Genomic DNA, 14,719 nt, shown 5'->3' on the forward strand with positions numbered 1-14,719 from the left:
GAATTCCAAGTGCTTGCTGAATTAACTGAGCTTCCCGTCCAAGCTTGAGGACAAAGATTTGCCCTTGGTATGAGCACAAGCATTGGGAGGGTTAGAGTCTCTAGGCAACAATGCAGGATGAACTCTGTGCAGCCCCTTCTCTCTCAGACACATTGAGACTACCAATCCTCATCTCTTTTAAGGTCACCATCCAAGTGGGTACACAACTTCAGCAGTCATTTCCTTTTGCTGGCCAATATTCAAAACTAAAAACTCACCATCTCTGGTTCTTATCTGATAGGAACCTAAAAGGTTAGGACATGTGATAAAATTTTAAATCATCAAAAGATCCCATCTTATTTTACCAACAGTACAGTAACTTTCTTCAGCAACCACCTGGGAACTCCCAATCTTTTCCCCCAGTATCTGATGGACTTCAATAAATGTAGCACACAGTGCTCGTTGGCCTGGACACGAATACACTCTCTCTCTCTCTCTCTCTCTCTCTCTCTCTCTCTCTCTCTCTCTCTCTCTCTCTCTGTATATATATATATATATATATATATATATATATATATATATGTTCTACTTCCATTAGTTTCCAAAAACAATTGAGCATCATTTGAAAATACTAAGAACACATCCAAAAAAGGGAAGCAAACATCTAAGATAAAATTCTTGAACCAAGAGAGGAAGGAGAAAGATCAAATGGGAGGAACAAACTGTAAGTTGGAGAGATGCTTAGAGCAAATTCTTTCCTTGAACCAAGAAAACTGCAATTCTAGGTCCAAGCTCAACAGTTTGAATGAATCAATTTAGAGATTAGGATTTCTTTGTCATTTGCTCATTCCATCACGAAACAATCAGGGACAATTTTGGGTCTATGTGCAATAAAGAATGCCATCTGTATCCAGAGAATGAATTATGGAGTTTGAACAAAGACCAAAGACTATTACCTTCAATTTCGGGGGGGAAAAAAAACCTGTTGTCTTATTTACATAATTTTGTGATCTCTTATACTTTATTTTTCTTCCTTAAGGATATGATTTCTCTCTCATCACATTCAACTTAGATCAATATATAGCATGGAACCAATGTAAAGACTGTAGTAAAAGACTGCCATCTGTGGGGGGGTGAGGGGGGAACAAAGCAAGATTAGGGGGAAAATTCTAAAACTCAAAATAAATAAAATCTTTCTTAAAGAAAAAAAGAAATTCTGTGTCATTACTCAAAAAAAATATTTCTTCACATTCAATTATCAATGCCTCACAGGTTTCTAAAGTGTCTGAAGGGCAAGAATTCTGGTAATCTAGAACCAATGATCTGGTGAAAAAAAAAAAACCCAGAATATTCACCTGTCATGCCTGTTTTCTGGTTAAGAAACACTTCAAATCTACCTTGTTATACATTTGGTCACAAACCATGTCTGGAAGTGAAATGTCTGGAGCCAGCAGGTGCTGGGGTTCTCCATTCCTCTCCCATCAAGACTGACCTCAGCCAAGTGCTGCAGACGGGACAGCAGTGGAGTCCTCTTGTCAGAACCCAGGCGGGTAATGTAGTTGGATCTCTTACTGAAGACATAGAGGAGATTCAGCACCGCGAGTACCACTTGCATATCAGAGGAGGCCAATAATGTAGTCAGATGCTATAGAGACAGAAAGAGATGGTTATAAGAAAAAGCTCCAACAATATGGCAATCAGTTTTGGCCACTGACCAAAAATAGTCAAATCCTATGGAGTTTAGAATTCACCCTAGCAAACCAGAAGCCAAGTCCTTATTTCCTTTGACACACACACAGAGACACAGACAGACAGACACACACACACACACACACACACAAAATCCTGGAAAGGGGTGGGAGTTTGGGCCCATCACCACTACTAACTTTAAGGAATGAGGGGTAAACAAGGTCTTATGGAATTGAAGACTGAAGGAAGCAGGAGTTTCTGAAAGGTGGAGCTTTGAAAGTGATATGTTCTAGGCAATGATGAGGGAGGAAGAATACTGTGCATTATCAAGAATGAGCAGAAGTCTACCTGGACATTCACTGTGTGTGTTGTGTGAAGGATAAAAATGATAAACTGGGAGATGAAGGTCAGAAATTGATGGTCAAGAACTAGACTTTCAACAGGGACCCATGGCAGTGTCTAGATTAGGACAGGATCATGTGGAAAATGATGGAGAGGACTAAGTGGAAGAAGACAAAATGCTTAGGCAAAAACAAATTAGGAGGCAGCTGCAATTGGTCTGGTGAATGGAGGCAATGGTAGTAAGAGAGAAGGGGACAGTCAGGAGAGAGATCAGAGAGAAATGACATGATAGTAGCTATGTTGGGAAAGAAAGTGAGGCCTTGAGGATGGGCGGGGCCTTTGAAACAGGTGATTTCAGAAAAGGGATGGATTCTCAGGAACTGTACTGTTCATGTGAAGTCTCTGGCATCCAAAAGAGAGAGACACTTAGGTGAAAATATCCAACACATAATGGTGTGCTGAGTATGAGAATAAAGCTCAGGACTGAGATGAGGAGGCTTGACTAGATAGACCTCCAGACTATAAGCAAATCATTTTGCCACAAGTAATTCCAGCTCCCTCAGCTGTAAAACAGGAATAACCACACGCCACTTTTTGAGCCCTTATTACTGCATCGAAGATGGCTATAGTGGTAGCCCTAAACTGGATTAAAGCTGAAGGGATGGCAGACAAGTGTCCATGCACATACGTGCGTACACACACACACACACACACACACACACACAATCCTCCACCCATATACAGAGCAAGCCAGGTCTCAAATGTGTCATTACAAAGGGCTTCATTTACAGGGGCTTTCTTTTTATCTATAACAACTGCTCATATTTATGAGTCAAATAAAGCAGGTCCTAATATCTCAACATAAAAGAAAAGATGAAGGCTCAGAAAAACCTTTATTTGGACCCCAAATTGGAGATGTCTAAGCACAGATGTCCAACCAGCCCAAATTTTCCCAGGTCATAATGGTAGCACCACAGTTCTTCCAACAGGGAGCACAAGCTTCTATAGCAGTATGTGCTGGAAGATCATGGCCAACAGAGGACTAAATGTAGACACAATAAGCCAGGAACACACAAAAAACTCCTACTGCCTGTTTTTCCCAACTTAGTCTTACAGATTCCCCGATCTGTGAGTCTATTCTCTCTCCAAAACAGAAGGTCCAGGCACTATGGAGTCCACATTGTTTGAAAAAGACCCTGGTTGGGGCAGCTAGGTGGCGTAGTGGATAGAGCACTGGCCTTGGAGTCAGGAATACCTGGGTTCAAATCCAGCCTCAAATCCTTAATAATTACCTAGCCATGTGACCTTGGGCAAGCCCTTAACCCCATTGCCTTGAAAAATCTAAAAAAAAAAAAAAAAGACCCTGGTCGACTTGGTTGCTACATCAGCTTGTCCAATATTTTTATAAGGGCAACAGTTCTGCTTAGCAGGGGAGATTAAAAACTCAAGGGCAATCATTCAGCCTACATCTCACATATTACCAAAAAAAACCCATTTGTTAAATAGTGACTTTCTGGGACAGAAGAGGGAAAAGTGGGAACATTTAAGAGACAAGACAACAGTCAAAATATATTTTTTAAAAAAGTTACTAGGATCGTTACTCCTCCATCTTTGCTAACACTAATGCTTGGGCAACACATATTAGAATTTGCCCCATCTTATGTTCAGCACGAACTGATCAGCCAACAGTTTTTGGAACTGTCAAATATGAAATAGTCGAGTGTGATCTTTGTAAAGTTTACTGGATTTGATGACAGCAGACCTGGCCTCAACAGTGCCTGCTGCTATGTAATCTTGGATGAAACCCTCTGCCACTTGGGCCTCAGTTTCCCTAACTGTAAAATACAGGGATTGGACTAAATGGCCTCCAGCTAAGGTGTCTTCCAGGTTTAATTCTGCACTGGTATCTTCATCAGATTTAACAATCTGGCAATGTCAGCACATTCACAAGTGCACACCTTTGCCTAGAGCAGGGCTATGACACCAATGCTTGCCTGGAAGCAACTGCCATTCACTTCTGTTCAGACTCCTGTTTCTTCCATCCCATCTCTTTAGACATGTCTCTTTCATTTTAATTGCTTTCTTTGAAAGACTTGGCAAGATCCTTGCCAACCTCAGACCCAGTTCTTAAGGGGAAAAGTGACAGACTAAATCAAGCTCCTTCTCTTATTGCTGGTCACCTTGTACGCTCTGCCCATTCTGCCTATTCTAAAGACCTCTCAAAGAAGTGCAACAGGCACCAGCACTCTAGAAATACAAAAGTATTTTGGGTAGAGGGGTGAGAAGGGTGGGCCATTGGCAGGCACAAGGAAAAGTAAACAATTTCCTGAAAGTATTTCCAGGAAGGCTGGGAAAACACCTTTGGGTTTTTTTTTTTAACACCCCCAGAACAAAAAAGGGCACAGATTTCCAGTCATGAATATTCTCAGATGCACCAGTTTCTTCACACCTTTGGCTAAGCTATTTGTTGGGGCTATAGACTATAAAAAAAAAAAATCTTCCCCCCACCCCCGCTGAATGAACAGGCATCCAATGATCATCACTTATAACCTCGCTGAAACAAGGTGCCCTAAGGGCAGTCGGAAGTATATGCCACTCTAGCCAAATCTAACCACTACTGCCACCTCCACCATTACTACTACCACTTGCAGGTCAATGGCCCTCAAATGGGAGTTGAGCCCAAGAGCCATTCCAAAATAACCAATATTTAGGGAAGTTCTGCAACCCCAGATAACCAGTATCAAATGGTTCAGTGGATTTATTCAGGGAAATCAACACAAAAGAAGTTGCTGTCCCTGCATTCTTAAGAACTAGAAGGATCTGAAAGTACTCATACAAACTAGAGAGCAGAGCCTGTTTTCGGAGCACATGGTGGGTTGTTTAGTAAATGCCTTTCCATTTATTCATTCAAAGCCAAGCTGCCAGGATCAAGGCCCACTTCTCCTGCCTACCTCGATGGAGCTGTACAGGTGCCGAGAAAAACTGTATTCAATGAGCAGGGCAGTAAAATTCAGCACTGCCAAGAGCAGTAATTTCAGATGCTCTTTGTCAGGCCCATCACACATCAGCATCCACGCCATGTTTTCCACGGTCTGGCCAGCATCAGCAAGAATCCCATCGAAGCGATCCAACAAGTCAACCCAATGGTACAGCTCACACTGGAAAAGAAGAAATAAGGAAGAGGGCCCAGAAAAGCATGGAGAAACTGTAGTCTCTTGCCCAAAGTACATGGATAGCCAGTCTGCCTTTGCTCATTATTCTCATCATTCTCCTATTGCAGTTGGGGCTCAAGAACACCTTCATGGGGCTAACCTAATGCTGTAACCTAGTACAACCCTTAGCCACTTTTTTTTTTGTAAGGCAATGTGGTTAAGTGGCTTGCCCAAGGCCACACGGCTAGGTAATTATTAAGTGTCTGAGGCCGTATTTGAACCCAGGTACTCGTGACTCCAGGGCCGGTGCTCTATCCACTGCGCCACCTAGCCACCCCCTCCTTTTTTTTTTTTTTTAACAAGGCCATCCCAGTGAACATCTGAATCTGTTTTTCCCCCCTGAAAAAGTGAAAGGCTCTGTTTGCTACTGACTACTTCAACTTCAGAAGAGAAATGTCTCTCTTTCTTACATAGGATTCATTTATCTGGAGCAAACAGCACACTCTAAGATTCCTGAGGGAACTCAAAGAAACAGAACAAAAAACCTTTGACTGCATATAAGTATCACAATGTTTCTCACTAGTGTCACCTTTTAATCTAGCTTCTACCATCCAATATGTACTTGGAAAATGGCATGAACTGAGGTTTGGGAGCTCAAAACCAAGCAAGATTTTTTTTTTTTTGTCATCAACAATGGGTACAATCTCATCTCAGTCCCATATGTTTGTTAGTGGTTCAAAAATCCAACTACTGGGGCGGCTAGGTGGCGTAGTGGATAGAGCACCGGCCCTGGAGTCAGGAGTACCTGGGTTCAAATCCGGGCTCAGACACTTAATAATTACCTAGCCATGTGGCCTTGGGCAAGCCACTTAACCCCATCTGCCTTGCAAAAAAACTAAGAAAAAAAAACAACCTAAAAAATAATCCAACTACTCTGGGTCAAAGGGCATGCTGTTTGGCGAGTAAAAGGTACTCCCTAAAACTCCAGTTGCTCTTCATTTCCAATGATTAGACCAGTCTCTCTTGGTCCCTGAAAAGTCTCTCTTATGTGGAAGAATACAATTCATGGTATCCTACCTACCTTTCCAATATTCCAGGTTTTGATCTGCTGAAGTTCCAAGAGGAGCTGCTCATCATTACAACACTTAAGTTTGTCTATCAGAGCCCGACAATCTGCAGGCTAGAAGAAAACACAAGGACCCTCATTAATGGAGACACTGGAGACCTCATGTGTCTCCCCACTCCCCCAACTCAACATGTACCTTGAGCTCATTCAGATCTATAACCAGGCAGTAAAATAAAGAGGCCGAAAAACACGTGTGTGACTTTTTTTGAGAAAAGGAGGAGGGAAGATGCCAAGTTTTACACTCAGATTGAAGTCTTTCCCAGAGTGGCCTTCTTTTCCCCCTTGGGCATCCATGGAAGCAGGGGTAGTTCTAAATAAGGGGCTGGATGGGAAAGGTGGTTATCAGAAATTTAAAGGCCCTCTCTACCAGCACAAATCTAGAGAGGGTTTTATGATGACAAGAGACGGCAGATCCTTTCTAATCTTTTTTCAAACCCACTGCTACCTGGGGGGACTTCACTCATGCAAATGAGCAGATTCCAAATCCAAGTGTGATCCAATTTCCAAATCCCTACAAGCACCCCAAGTCTAGGAAGGGCCTTATGATGACAAGAGATGGCAGACCCTAATTCTACTTTTTTTCAAACCCACTGCTACATGGGAAATTTAGAATCAGATGAGCAGGTTCCAAAACCAAGTATGATTCCTGTGTGATTGTTTCCTCAAATGAAAAATGAGACTAGCCCTTCCAAATCTAAAGTCTCCTCTCTCTTACTTACCACTCTTCATATTTGTCCATTTTTCTCTAAGTCCCTCACACAGAGTCTCGGAATCTCTTCACTTTACCCATCCCTCTTTACTGGGATTCTTGCCCACAACAAAGCAGCACTGTAAGGGTCAGAAGACTTGAGGTCTCATACTTTGCCCTGTCTTCTGAGAGTCTTAAGTTACTTCCTCAATAAAGGAGGGTACTGGCAGGAATGATACTAGAGGCCCACCTCAGCATCAAAAGTGCCAGTATTCAGGTTAGCACAGCAAGAGGACTTTCAGTAAGTTAACTAAATATACCCAGGGTCTAAATTTTAAGGCCAACTTAATTCCCTTCCATTAACTTCAACGTTTCTAGACTGATCCTGGAGCAAAAATGGACTCCCACACTCAAATGAGACTTCACATTCAAAGGCTGCCTATCCTGGTACCACTGTTTCTGACTGAGGAATCTTGGACTAGATAACTTTCTAACCAGCTAATAACATAGTGTCTGGCAACTGGGACTACCAAAAATATTGACTGGGACATTCTTATAATTGAATACTGCAATTCAAACTTGGTCAACAGCTAATTCCACTTTAAAATCATGTGCCAGGTTCAACAAATTAGGAGTGCATACAAGGGGACCTAAATTACCAAAATAAGCTGAAAAAGAGACATTAGATTAGCATAGGGGGCCAAAAGTCAAACTATACTGTGTCTGACCATGGTGGTTTAAGGAATATAGCTCACTATTTCAGGTCCACCAATTAGGGAAAGAGAAGGGACACATCTCCCAGTTGTGGTTTATGGAACATAAGCAGGAGGTTATTCTGAGTCAAGCAGTGTTTACAGAAAATATCCTAGTGAGGGCAGGGGAATTCAGAAATGGAAAGTAAGGCCAGTCACCAGGGGAAGGATCCACTTGGCACTAACTTAAAGGGTCACAATCTTCCTCAGCTAAATACAAAAGAAAGTCAGTAAATACTTACCGCCTCAGTAGGCGTTTTCTTCAGTTTAGTCCTATCCACTTTCATTTTGGAAATTTTCTGTGTCTCCCTAAAAGAAAATTGCAAGGTTAGCAAATTTAAAAATGCCAAGTCAGATACCACTTCTGGTCTCTATCATGGAGTCAAGCAAAATGATGCTCAAAAATCCATGGTGGTTGTGAAGCAATGTTGTCCATGGGCAGCTATGGGTATGAAGTCCATCCACACAGACGACTAGCTTCCAACTGGCAGCAAATTCATCCAAACATTTTAAAAATGGGGTCATCACTAGCTGATTTAGATACTGAGACACCCACATAGGCAAATGTTACTCTACTTTGCAACTTTCTAGAAAAAGTTCCATTTTGGAGTTGATAATGAAAAAAACAAACCAAAAAACTGGCACAGATGAACTTGAGGAGGCAGATTCTAGTATCTTATCTAAGCTGCTTCTGACCTTGACGACAATCCCTGAAAACAGTAAGTGACACCATTGGCAATATTGTAAAATAATCAACTAAGTATCACCAAATGAAAATAATTTTCATCATCTCCCTTCCTCAGTCCCGCAACAAAGTCTAAGAGTGAACAGTAACTGAGCTAACAATGTTCCCTGTGCAGTCACTGAGGAGAGACCACTCACTCATAATTCAAATGAAAAAGAAACAACTTATTCCACTTTCTATTACTAATGGAACAAAGCACTATTCTTCTATGAAATCCCAGCAACTAGAATCACTGAGATCTGGAGAGAACCAAGTTAAATTTTTCCAGATTAAAAGCCCACAGACCATTAAAGGTGGTGACAGAGAATGTGGTCTTAGCTCCTTGGAAGCAAACAGTCAATGCTCTGATCTCCTCTGACTGGCAACATGCCCACCATTCCATAACATACAATAATCAAAAGACCACCAGAAAGTCACATCTAACTTGGCATAGGATTCCAGGGCTCATTCATTTAGAACATTGGATTTTCAGGAAAACTGACCACAAGAACTGATTAGAGATCATATGGTAAAATCTCATTGACTCAAAGTGATGTACTACATATTCAGAACATCCAGGGAACAATGGAGAAGAATTCTGCACCTCCCATTAAAAATCGAAAGTACTAAGGGCAGTTTGAGGGTTTTTTAAATGTAAAGAGCTGAGATGTTGAGATATGATTTCCGAATAACTGTGATGTTCTTTTTTTTAAAAGGTTTTTGCAAGGCAAATGGGGTTAAGTGGCTTGCCCAAAGTCACACAGCTAGGTAAGTATTGTGTTGGAAGCTAGATTTGAACTCAGGTACTCCTGACTCCAGGGCCAGTGCTCTATCCACTGTGCCACCTAGTCGCCCCAAATGTGATATTCTTGAAGAACAAGATATCAGGGAGGTGATTCTATGATATGAATTGGATTTGGGTGAGGGGGTGCTGTGCTGTGCTGTCAGAATCTGGGTCCAGTGGCCAGATATAGATCAGGACAATGCGAGATGGCCCTGGATGTGAGGCAATCGGGGTTAAGTGACTTGCCCAAGGTCAAACAGCTGTTAAGTAGCAAGTATTTGAGACCAGATTCAAATTCCTGTCCTCTTGACTCCAAGGTCAAGAATCTGTGCCACCTAGCTTAATGAGCCCCCCTCCTTTTAAAAAAGGGCTTAGTCTACTGCCTTGTCTATCAATAGAATGGTTGAAAGTCAGAAGTGTCATCAACTTGTTGAAATGATAGAAAGTAAAGGAAACACAGGGCAGCAAATGTTCAGCAAAATATCTCCTATTTCACCTGGCAGGTCTAGTTTCATTGTTCAGAGTTGAAGCTTTAAATCATCTTGCAGATAAGACTCAAGCTAGGGTTTGAAAAACTCTTTAGTATAGTAGTGTTGCAGAGGATAGAGTGAAGACTCAGTTCCTGAGTTCAAATTTAGCCTCAGACAATTCCAAGTTGTATAATCCTGGACAAGTCACTTCACCCTGTTTGCTTCAGTTCCCACATCTATAAAATGTGCTGCAGAAGAAAATGACAAACTGCTCCAGTATCCCTGCCAAGAAAACTACAAATGGGATCATGAAAACTTGGGATACCACACATTTGTATCCTCACATTTGTATAAGGCTTTCCTCTACAGTCAAACTAAGAAAAGTACAGATGCAGTTCCCACTATCTACTGGAGATGTCTTCAAAGCCTACCTCAGTTCTCAAAGAACAAGATAGTGCAAAGAGTAATTTCCAAGAGGAATTAAGCTGCTCCACTGAAAAAACAACAGGCTATACTGAAGCCCAGAGGATCCCACCAGGTTAACTGGAATTGATAAAGTGTCTACTGTGTACAAAGAACTATGCTCAGTGGTGGGGATACAAAGAGAAGTCAACACATTTCCTGTTCTCAAGGAGATCAGGATCTAATTAACATAGGAGAAGAGGCAAAGTCTTACTTAACAAGTCAGCAACACTCACAATTTAAACCTCTTTAAAGATGGTCCAGAAAATTCAGAGTCCCAAAGTCAAAGCAAACAGAGCAGAAGCTAAGTAATCATCAGGTTCAAGGATAAAAGTCACACTTCTATAGCATAACCTGATTACAATTAGTTACTAGTCTTCCATAAATGTGTGTGTATCAAGCATCCATGACTATCTGACCCAGAGAGATTATAGTGCTGCGCTTATAACCCAGGGAAACCATAAAGCTCACATAATTATACCAAATATTTCTTTTGGCGATAGCAAAGAATTGAAAATAAAGTTGATGCTCAGCAACTGAAGAAGAGCTAAACAAATGGGGATATATGTCATGGAATATTACTGTGCTGTAAGAAATAATGTGAGTGATGAATGCATAGAAGTATAAGAAGGTACATATGAAATGATACAGAGAGAAGCCAGAAAACAATAGTGAATGTTGCAAAATGCCCAAGGACAAATGTGACTCCAAAGAAAAGACATGAGAAGATGCCCCAACCCTGTGACAGAGGTGAAAAGTCCGTAAGTGTGGTGCACTGCAGATATTTTCAGACTTACTCATTCCCCAATTGAAAAATGGTCAAAGGATATGAAAAGGCAATTGTCCAATGAAGAAGCTAAAGCTATCCATAGTCACATGAAAAAATGCTCTAAATCAACACTAATTAGAGAAATGAAAATTAAAACAACTGAAGGTACCACCACACACCTATCAGCTTGACTAAAATGACAAAAATGATAAGTGTTGGAGGGGATGTGGGAAAACTGGGATACTAATACATTGTTGGTGGAGTTGTGGACTGATCCAACCTTTCTGGAGAGTAATTTAGAACTATACCTAAAGGGCTATAGACTGCATACCCTTTTATTTAGAGCAGCTCTTTCATAGTGGCAAAGAATTAGAAGTTGAGGGGATGCTCATCAATTGGGAAATGGTTGAACAAATTGTAGTATATGAATGTGATGTACATGTATGAATGTAAAACTTCGAACTACTATTACATATAGTTTGAAAAATAAATAAAAAATTTAATATTTTTCAAACTTATTGATGTGACCAGTTGTGTTGATTTTTTTCTTTTTTTATTTTTGCCCTTAATAAATATACTATTTGATGTGGGATAGCTGGCAGAGGATGGGACAACAATTTGGACCTCATCTGAAAGCACATGCCATGTTCCATATCTAGAGCAGCCCCCTCCATTTAAACATTTTTTTTTTTTGCAAGGCAATGGGACTAAGTGGTTTTGCCCAAGGACACACAGCTTGTCTGAGGCCAGAATTGAGCTCAGGTACTTCTGACTCCAGGGCCAGTGCTCTATCTACTGTGTCACCTAGCCGCCAATACACATTGATCTATTTTCTCTTCCTCCCAACTCCAACTCCATATGAAAACCAAAACAAAACAAATATGCATAGTCAAAGTCAAACAAATTCCCTCAATGGCTCTGTACAAATATCTGTCAGAAGTGAATGATATGCTTCAGAATCACTCCTGTTATGGTCACAACCAATGCTCATAGTTCTTCCAGCTTTCAATCTGTAAACATAATGAAGGAAATGTAAAATTTTTCTAAAAAAACAACTGCTCATAGGGGGGCAGAGCCAAGATGGCTACAAGAGCCTATGTGTCTTAGGCGCTCTCTCATAAATCTTCGAAATTAAGGACTCTAAATTTTCAAGAGATAGATCCCACAGAAGGACACAGTGAGGCAGTTCTCCTACTCAAGGTAACCTGGAAAAGAGCAGAGAGGCTCTGCTCCCCGGGGTTGGAGGGGCAGCGCCAGAGAGAAAGAATTTCAGCCTCCTGGAGGCAACCCCAGGACGCTGGGAGCCAGCAGGGGAGTTTCCTGAGCTACTCCCCAGGGAGCGCCAGGCACAAATTGGGGGAACAGCGGGGGAACCTCTGCCAGAACAAGCACATGAAGCCCAGCCCTCAGGGCACACAGTGAGCAGCATGGCCACCACAGCCCAGATCCAGGAACAGAAGCAGGGGGAGCCAGTAAGCAGGAGGCCCCCAGGGCATGAGCCTATTGAACCTAGGGAGGGGAGTGAAGAGAGACAGACTGCCAAGCTCTGTCCCTGGAACAGGACTCTGGGGTTCTGAACACATTCAGATCAAGTTCGAAGTCTAGGCCCCACATAGAACAGCAGTGCCCCCCCCACCTCAGCCCCGTGGCAGAAGGGGGCACATATGGTCACTCACAGACCAGGAGGGGAGGACAGAGCCTCACACAGAGACCCTTGTGGGAGTGTCCCAAAAGCTCAGGAAGCACCCTAAAAACAGGCTTAGGTTGGGAAAATGAGCAAGCAGAGAAACAAGAGGAACACCATTGAGAAATATTTTGCCTGTAAGCCCAAGAAGGATCAAAACACTCAGTCTGAAGATGAGGAAGCACAAGCTCCTGCATCTAAAGACTCCAAGAAAAAACAAATTGGGCTCAGGCTATGACAACTCAAAAAAAAAAAACTTCAAAAATCAAATGAGGGAGTTAGAAGAAAAACTGGGAAAAGAAATGAGAGAGATGCAGGAAAAACATGGAAATGAAGTCAGCAGCTTAGTCAAGAAAATCCAAAAAAATGCTGAAGAAAATAGCATGCTAAAAGCCAGCTTAGGTCAAATGGATAAAACAGTTCAAAAACTTATTGAGGAGAAGAATGCTTTAAAAAGCAGAATTGGCCAGCTAGAAAAAGAGATAAGAAAACTCAGAGGAAAACAAATCCTTCAGACAAAGAATAGAACTCAGGGAGATTGATGAATTTACAGAAATCAGGACTTATTACTTCAAAACCAAAAAAAATGAAAAATTAGAAGAAAATGTGAAACATCTCACTGAAAAAAAACCAATTGATATGGAAAACAGATTTAGGAAAGATAATTTAAAAATTACTGGAATACCTGAAAATCATGATCAGGAAAAGAGCCTTGACACCATTTTTGAAGAATTACTACAGGAAAATTGCCCTGATATCCTAGAAGCAGAGGGCAAAATAGAAATGGAAAGAATACACGCCCCCCAGAAAGAGATCCCCAAAAACCCAACCCCTAGGAATATTATAGCCAAGTTCCAGAACTCCCAAGTCAAAGAGAAAATATTACAAGCAGCCAGAAGGACACAGTTTCAAATATCGTGGAGCTGCAGTCAGGATCACACAGGACTTAGCAGCAACTACATTAAAAGCTTGTAGGGCTTGCAATATAATATACCGGAAGGCAAAAGAGCTTGGAATGCAACCGAGAATCAACTACCCAGCAAAAATGAATGTCCTCTTCCAGGGGGAAAAAGATACTTTCAGTGAACCAGGGGAATTTCAAATGTTCCTGTTGGGAATGGCCAGAGCTGAAAGGGAAAATATGAGGGACTTGATGATGAACTACTTGTATTCTTGCATAGAAAAATGACACCGATAATACTCATATGAACCTTCTCAGTTAATAGAGCAGGTAGAAGGAGCTTTTATAGTTGAAGCACAGGAGAAAGCTGAATTTGAAGATAAAATATGGTGTAAAAATGGAGTCAATAGAAAAAAGGGAAATGTAATGGGAGAAAGAAAAAGGAGAGGAATAGGCCAAGATATTCACATAATAAAATTTTTCTTTATTACAATGAGCTACTGCAATGATATGGAAGGGTGGAAGGCAAGGGGGAATGAGGGAATCTTCGCTCTCATCAGAGGTGGCTAGAAGAGGAAACAGCATATATACTCAATTGGGTATAGGCATCTGGAGTAAGAAGGAGAGGGGGGGATGTCAGTGATAGAGGAGAGGATGGACCATGGGGATGAGTGGTCAGATATAACACATTTTCTTTTTTACTTCTTGCAAGGGGCTGGGATTGGATGGACTGTCCAGGACCATAGGGCCAGGTGGATGCTGGGCCTAAGAGGTGGTATAGGGGCTCAGGGCCTCTTGACCCCAGGGACCAGGGATCTGTCTGCGCGCCACTCAGCTACCCTACAGCAGAATCAGAGTGAAAGGAGAAAATATAGTACATGGCAGTGGAGAAATACGAAAGAAGGGAGTTGAGATCAGCAATGGCAATGGTGGAAGAATATGGAGGTAACTTTTGCGATGGACTTATAAAGAATGTGATCCACCGGTGACAGAGTTGTTGGTGTTGGAACAAAGACTGAAGCACATTTATTATTATTATTTTTTTGGGGGGGGGTGCAGGGCAAATGGAGCTGGGTGGCCTGCCTGTGGCTGCATAGCAGGGTGATCGTTGGGTGTCTGAAGCCGGATTTGGACCTGGGTGCTCCTGGCTCAAGGGCCAATGCTCTGTCTGCCACCCAGCCACCCCTACTATTATTA

The 14,719-nt window shown here is 41.8% G+C and overlaps 1 protein-coding gene across 9 annotated transcripts in view; it reads right to left on the reverse strand.

Moving 5' to 3' along the window:
- The window catches only part of HUWE1 (HECT, UBA and WWE domain containing E3 ubiquitin protein ligase 1), a 122,331-nt gene that overhangs the window by 87,178 nt on the left and 20,434 nt on the right, over positions 1-14,719 (reverse strand). For all 9 annotated transcript variants that reach the window (XM_074201727.1, XM_074201728.1, XM_074201730.1 and 6 more), the window contains exons 3-6: positions 7,971-8,037; positions 6,244-6,342; positions 4,962-5,168; positions 1,472-1,624 (exon numbers count right to left, since the gene is read on the reverse strand). In XM_074201727.1, the coding sequence (XP_074057828.1) occupies positions 1,472-1,624; positions 4,962-5,168; positions 6,244-6,342; positions 7,971-8,015 (504 nt within the window). In that variant the 5' untranslated portion in view covers positions 8,016-8,037. The remainder of the gene's footprint in view (positions 1-1,471; positions 1,625-4,961; positions 5,169-6,243; positions 6,343-7,970; positions 8,038-14,719) is intronic.

The sequence above is a fragment of the Macrotis lagotis genome, chromosome X (assembly GCF_037893015.1).
Source record: "Macrotis lagotis isolate mMagLag1 chromosome X, bilby.v1.9.chrom.fasta, whole genome shotgun sequence".
Classification (NCBI taxonomy): domain Eukaryota; kingdom Metazoa; phylum Chordata; class Mammalia; order Peramelemorphia; family Peramelidae; genus Macrotis; species Macrotis lagotis.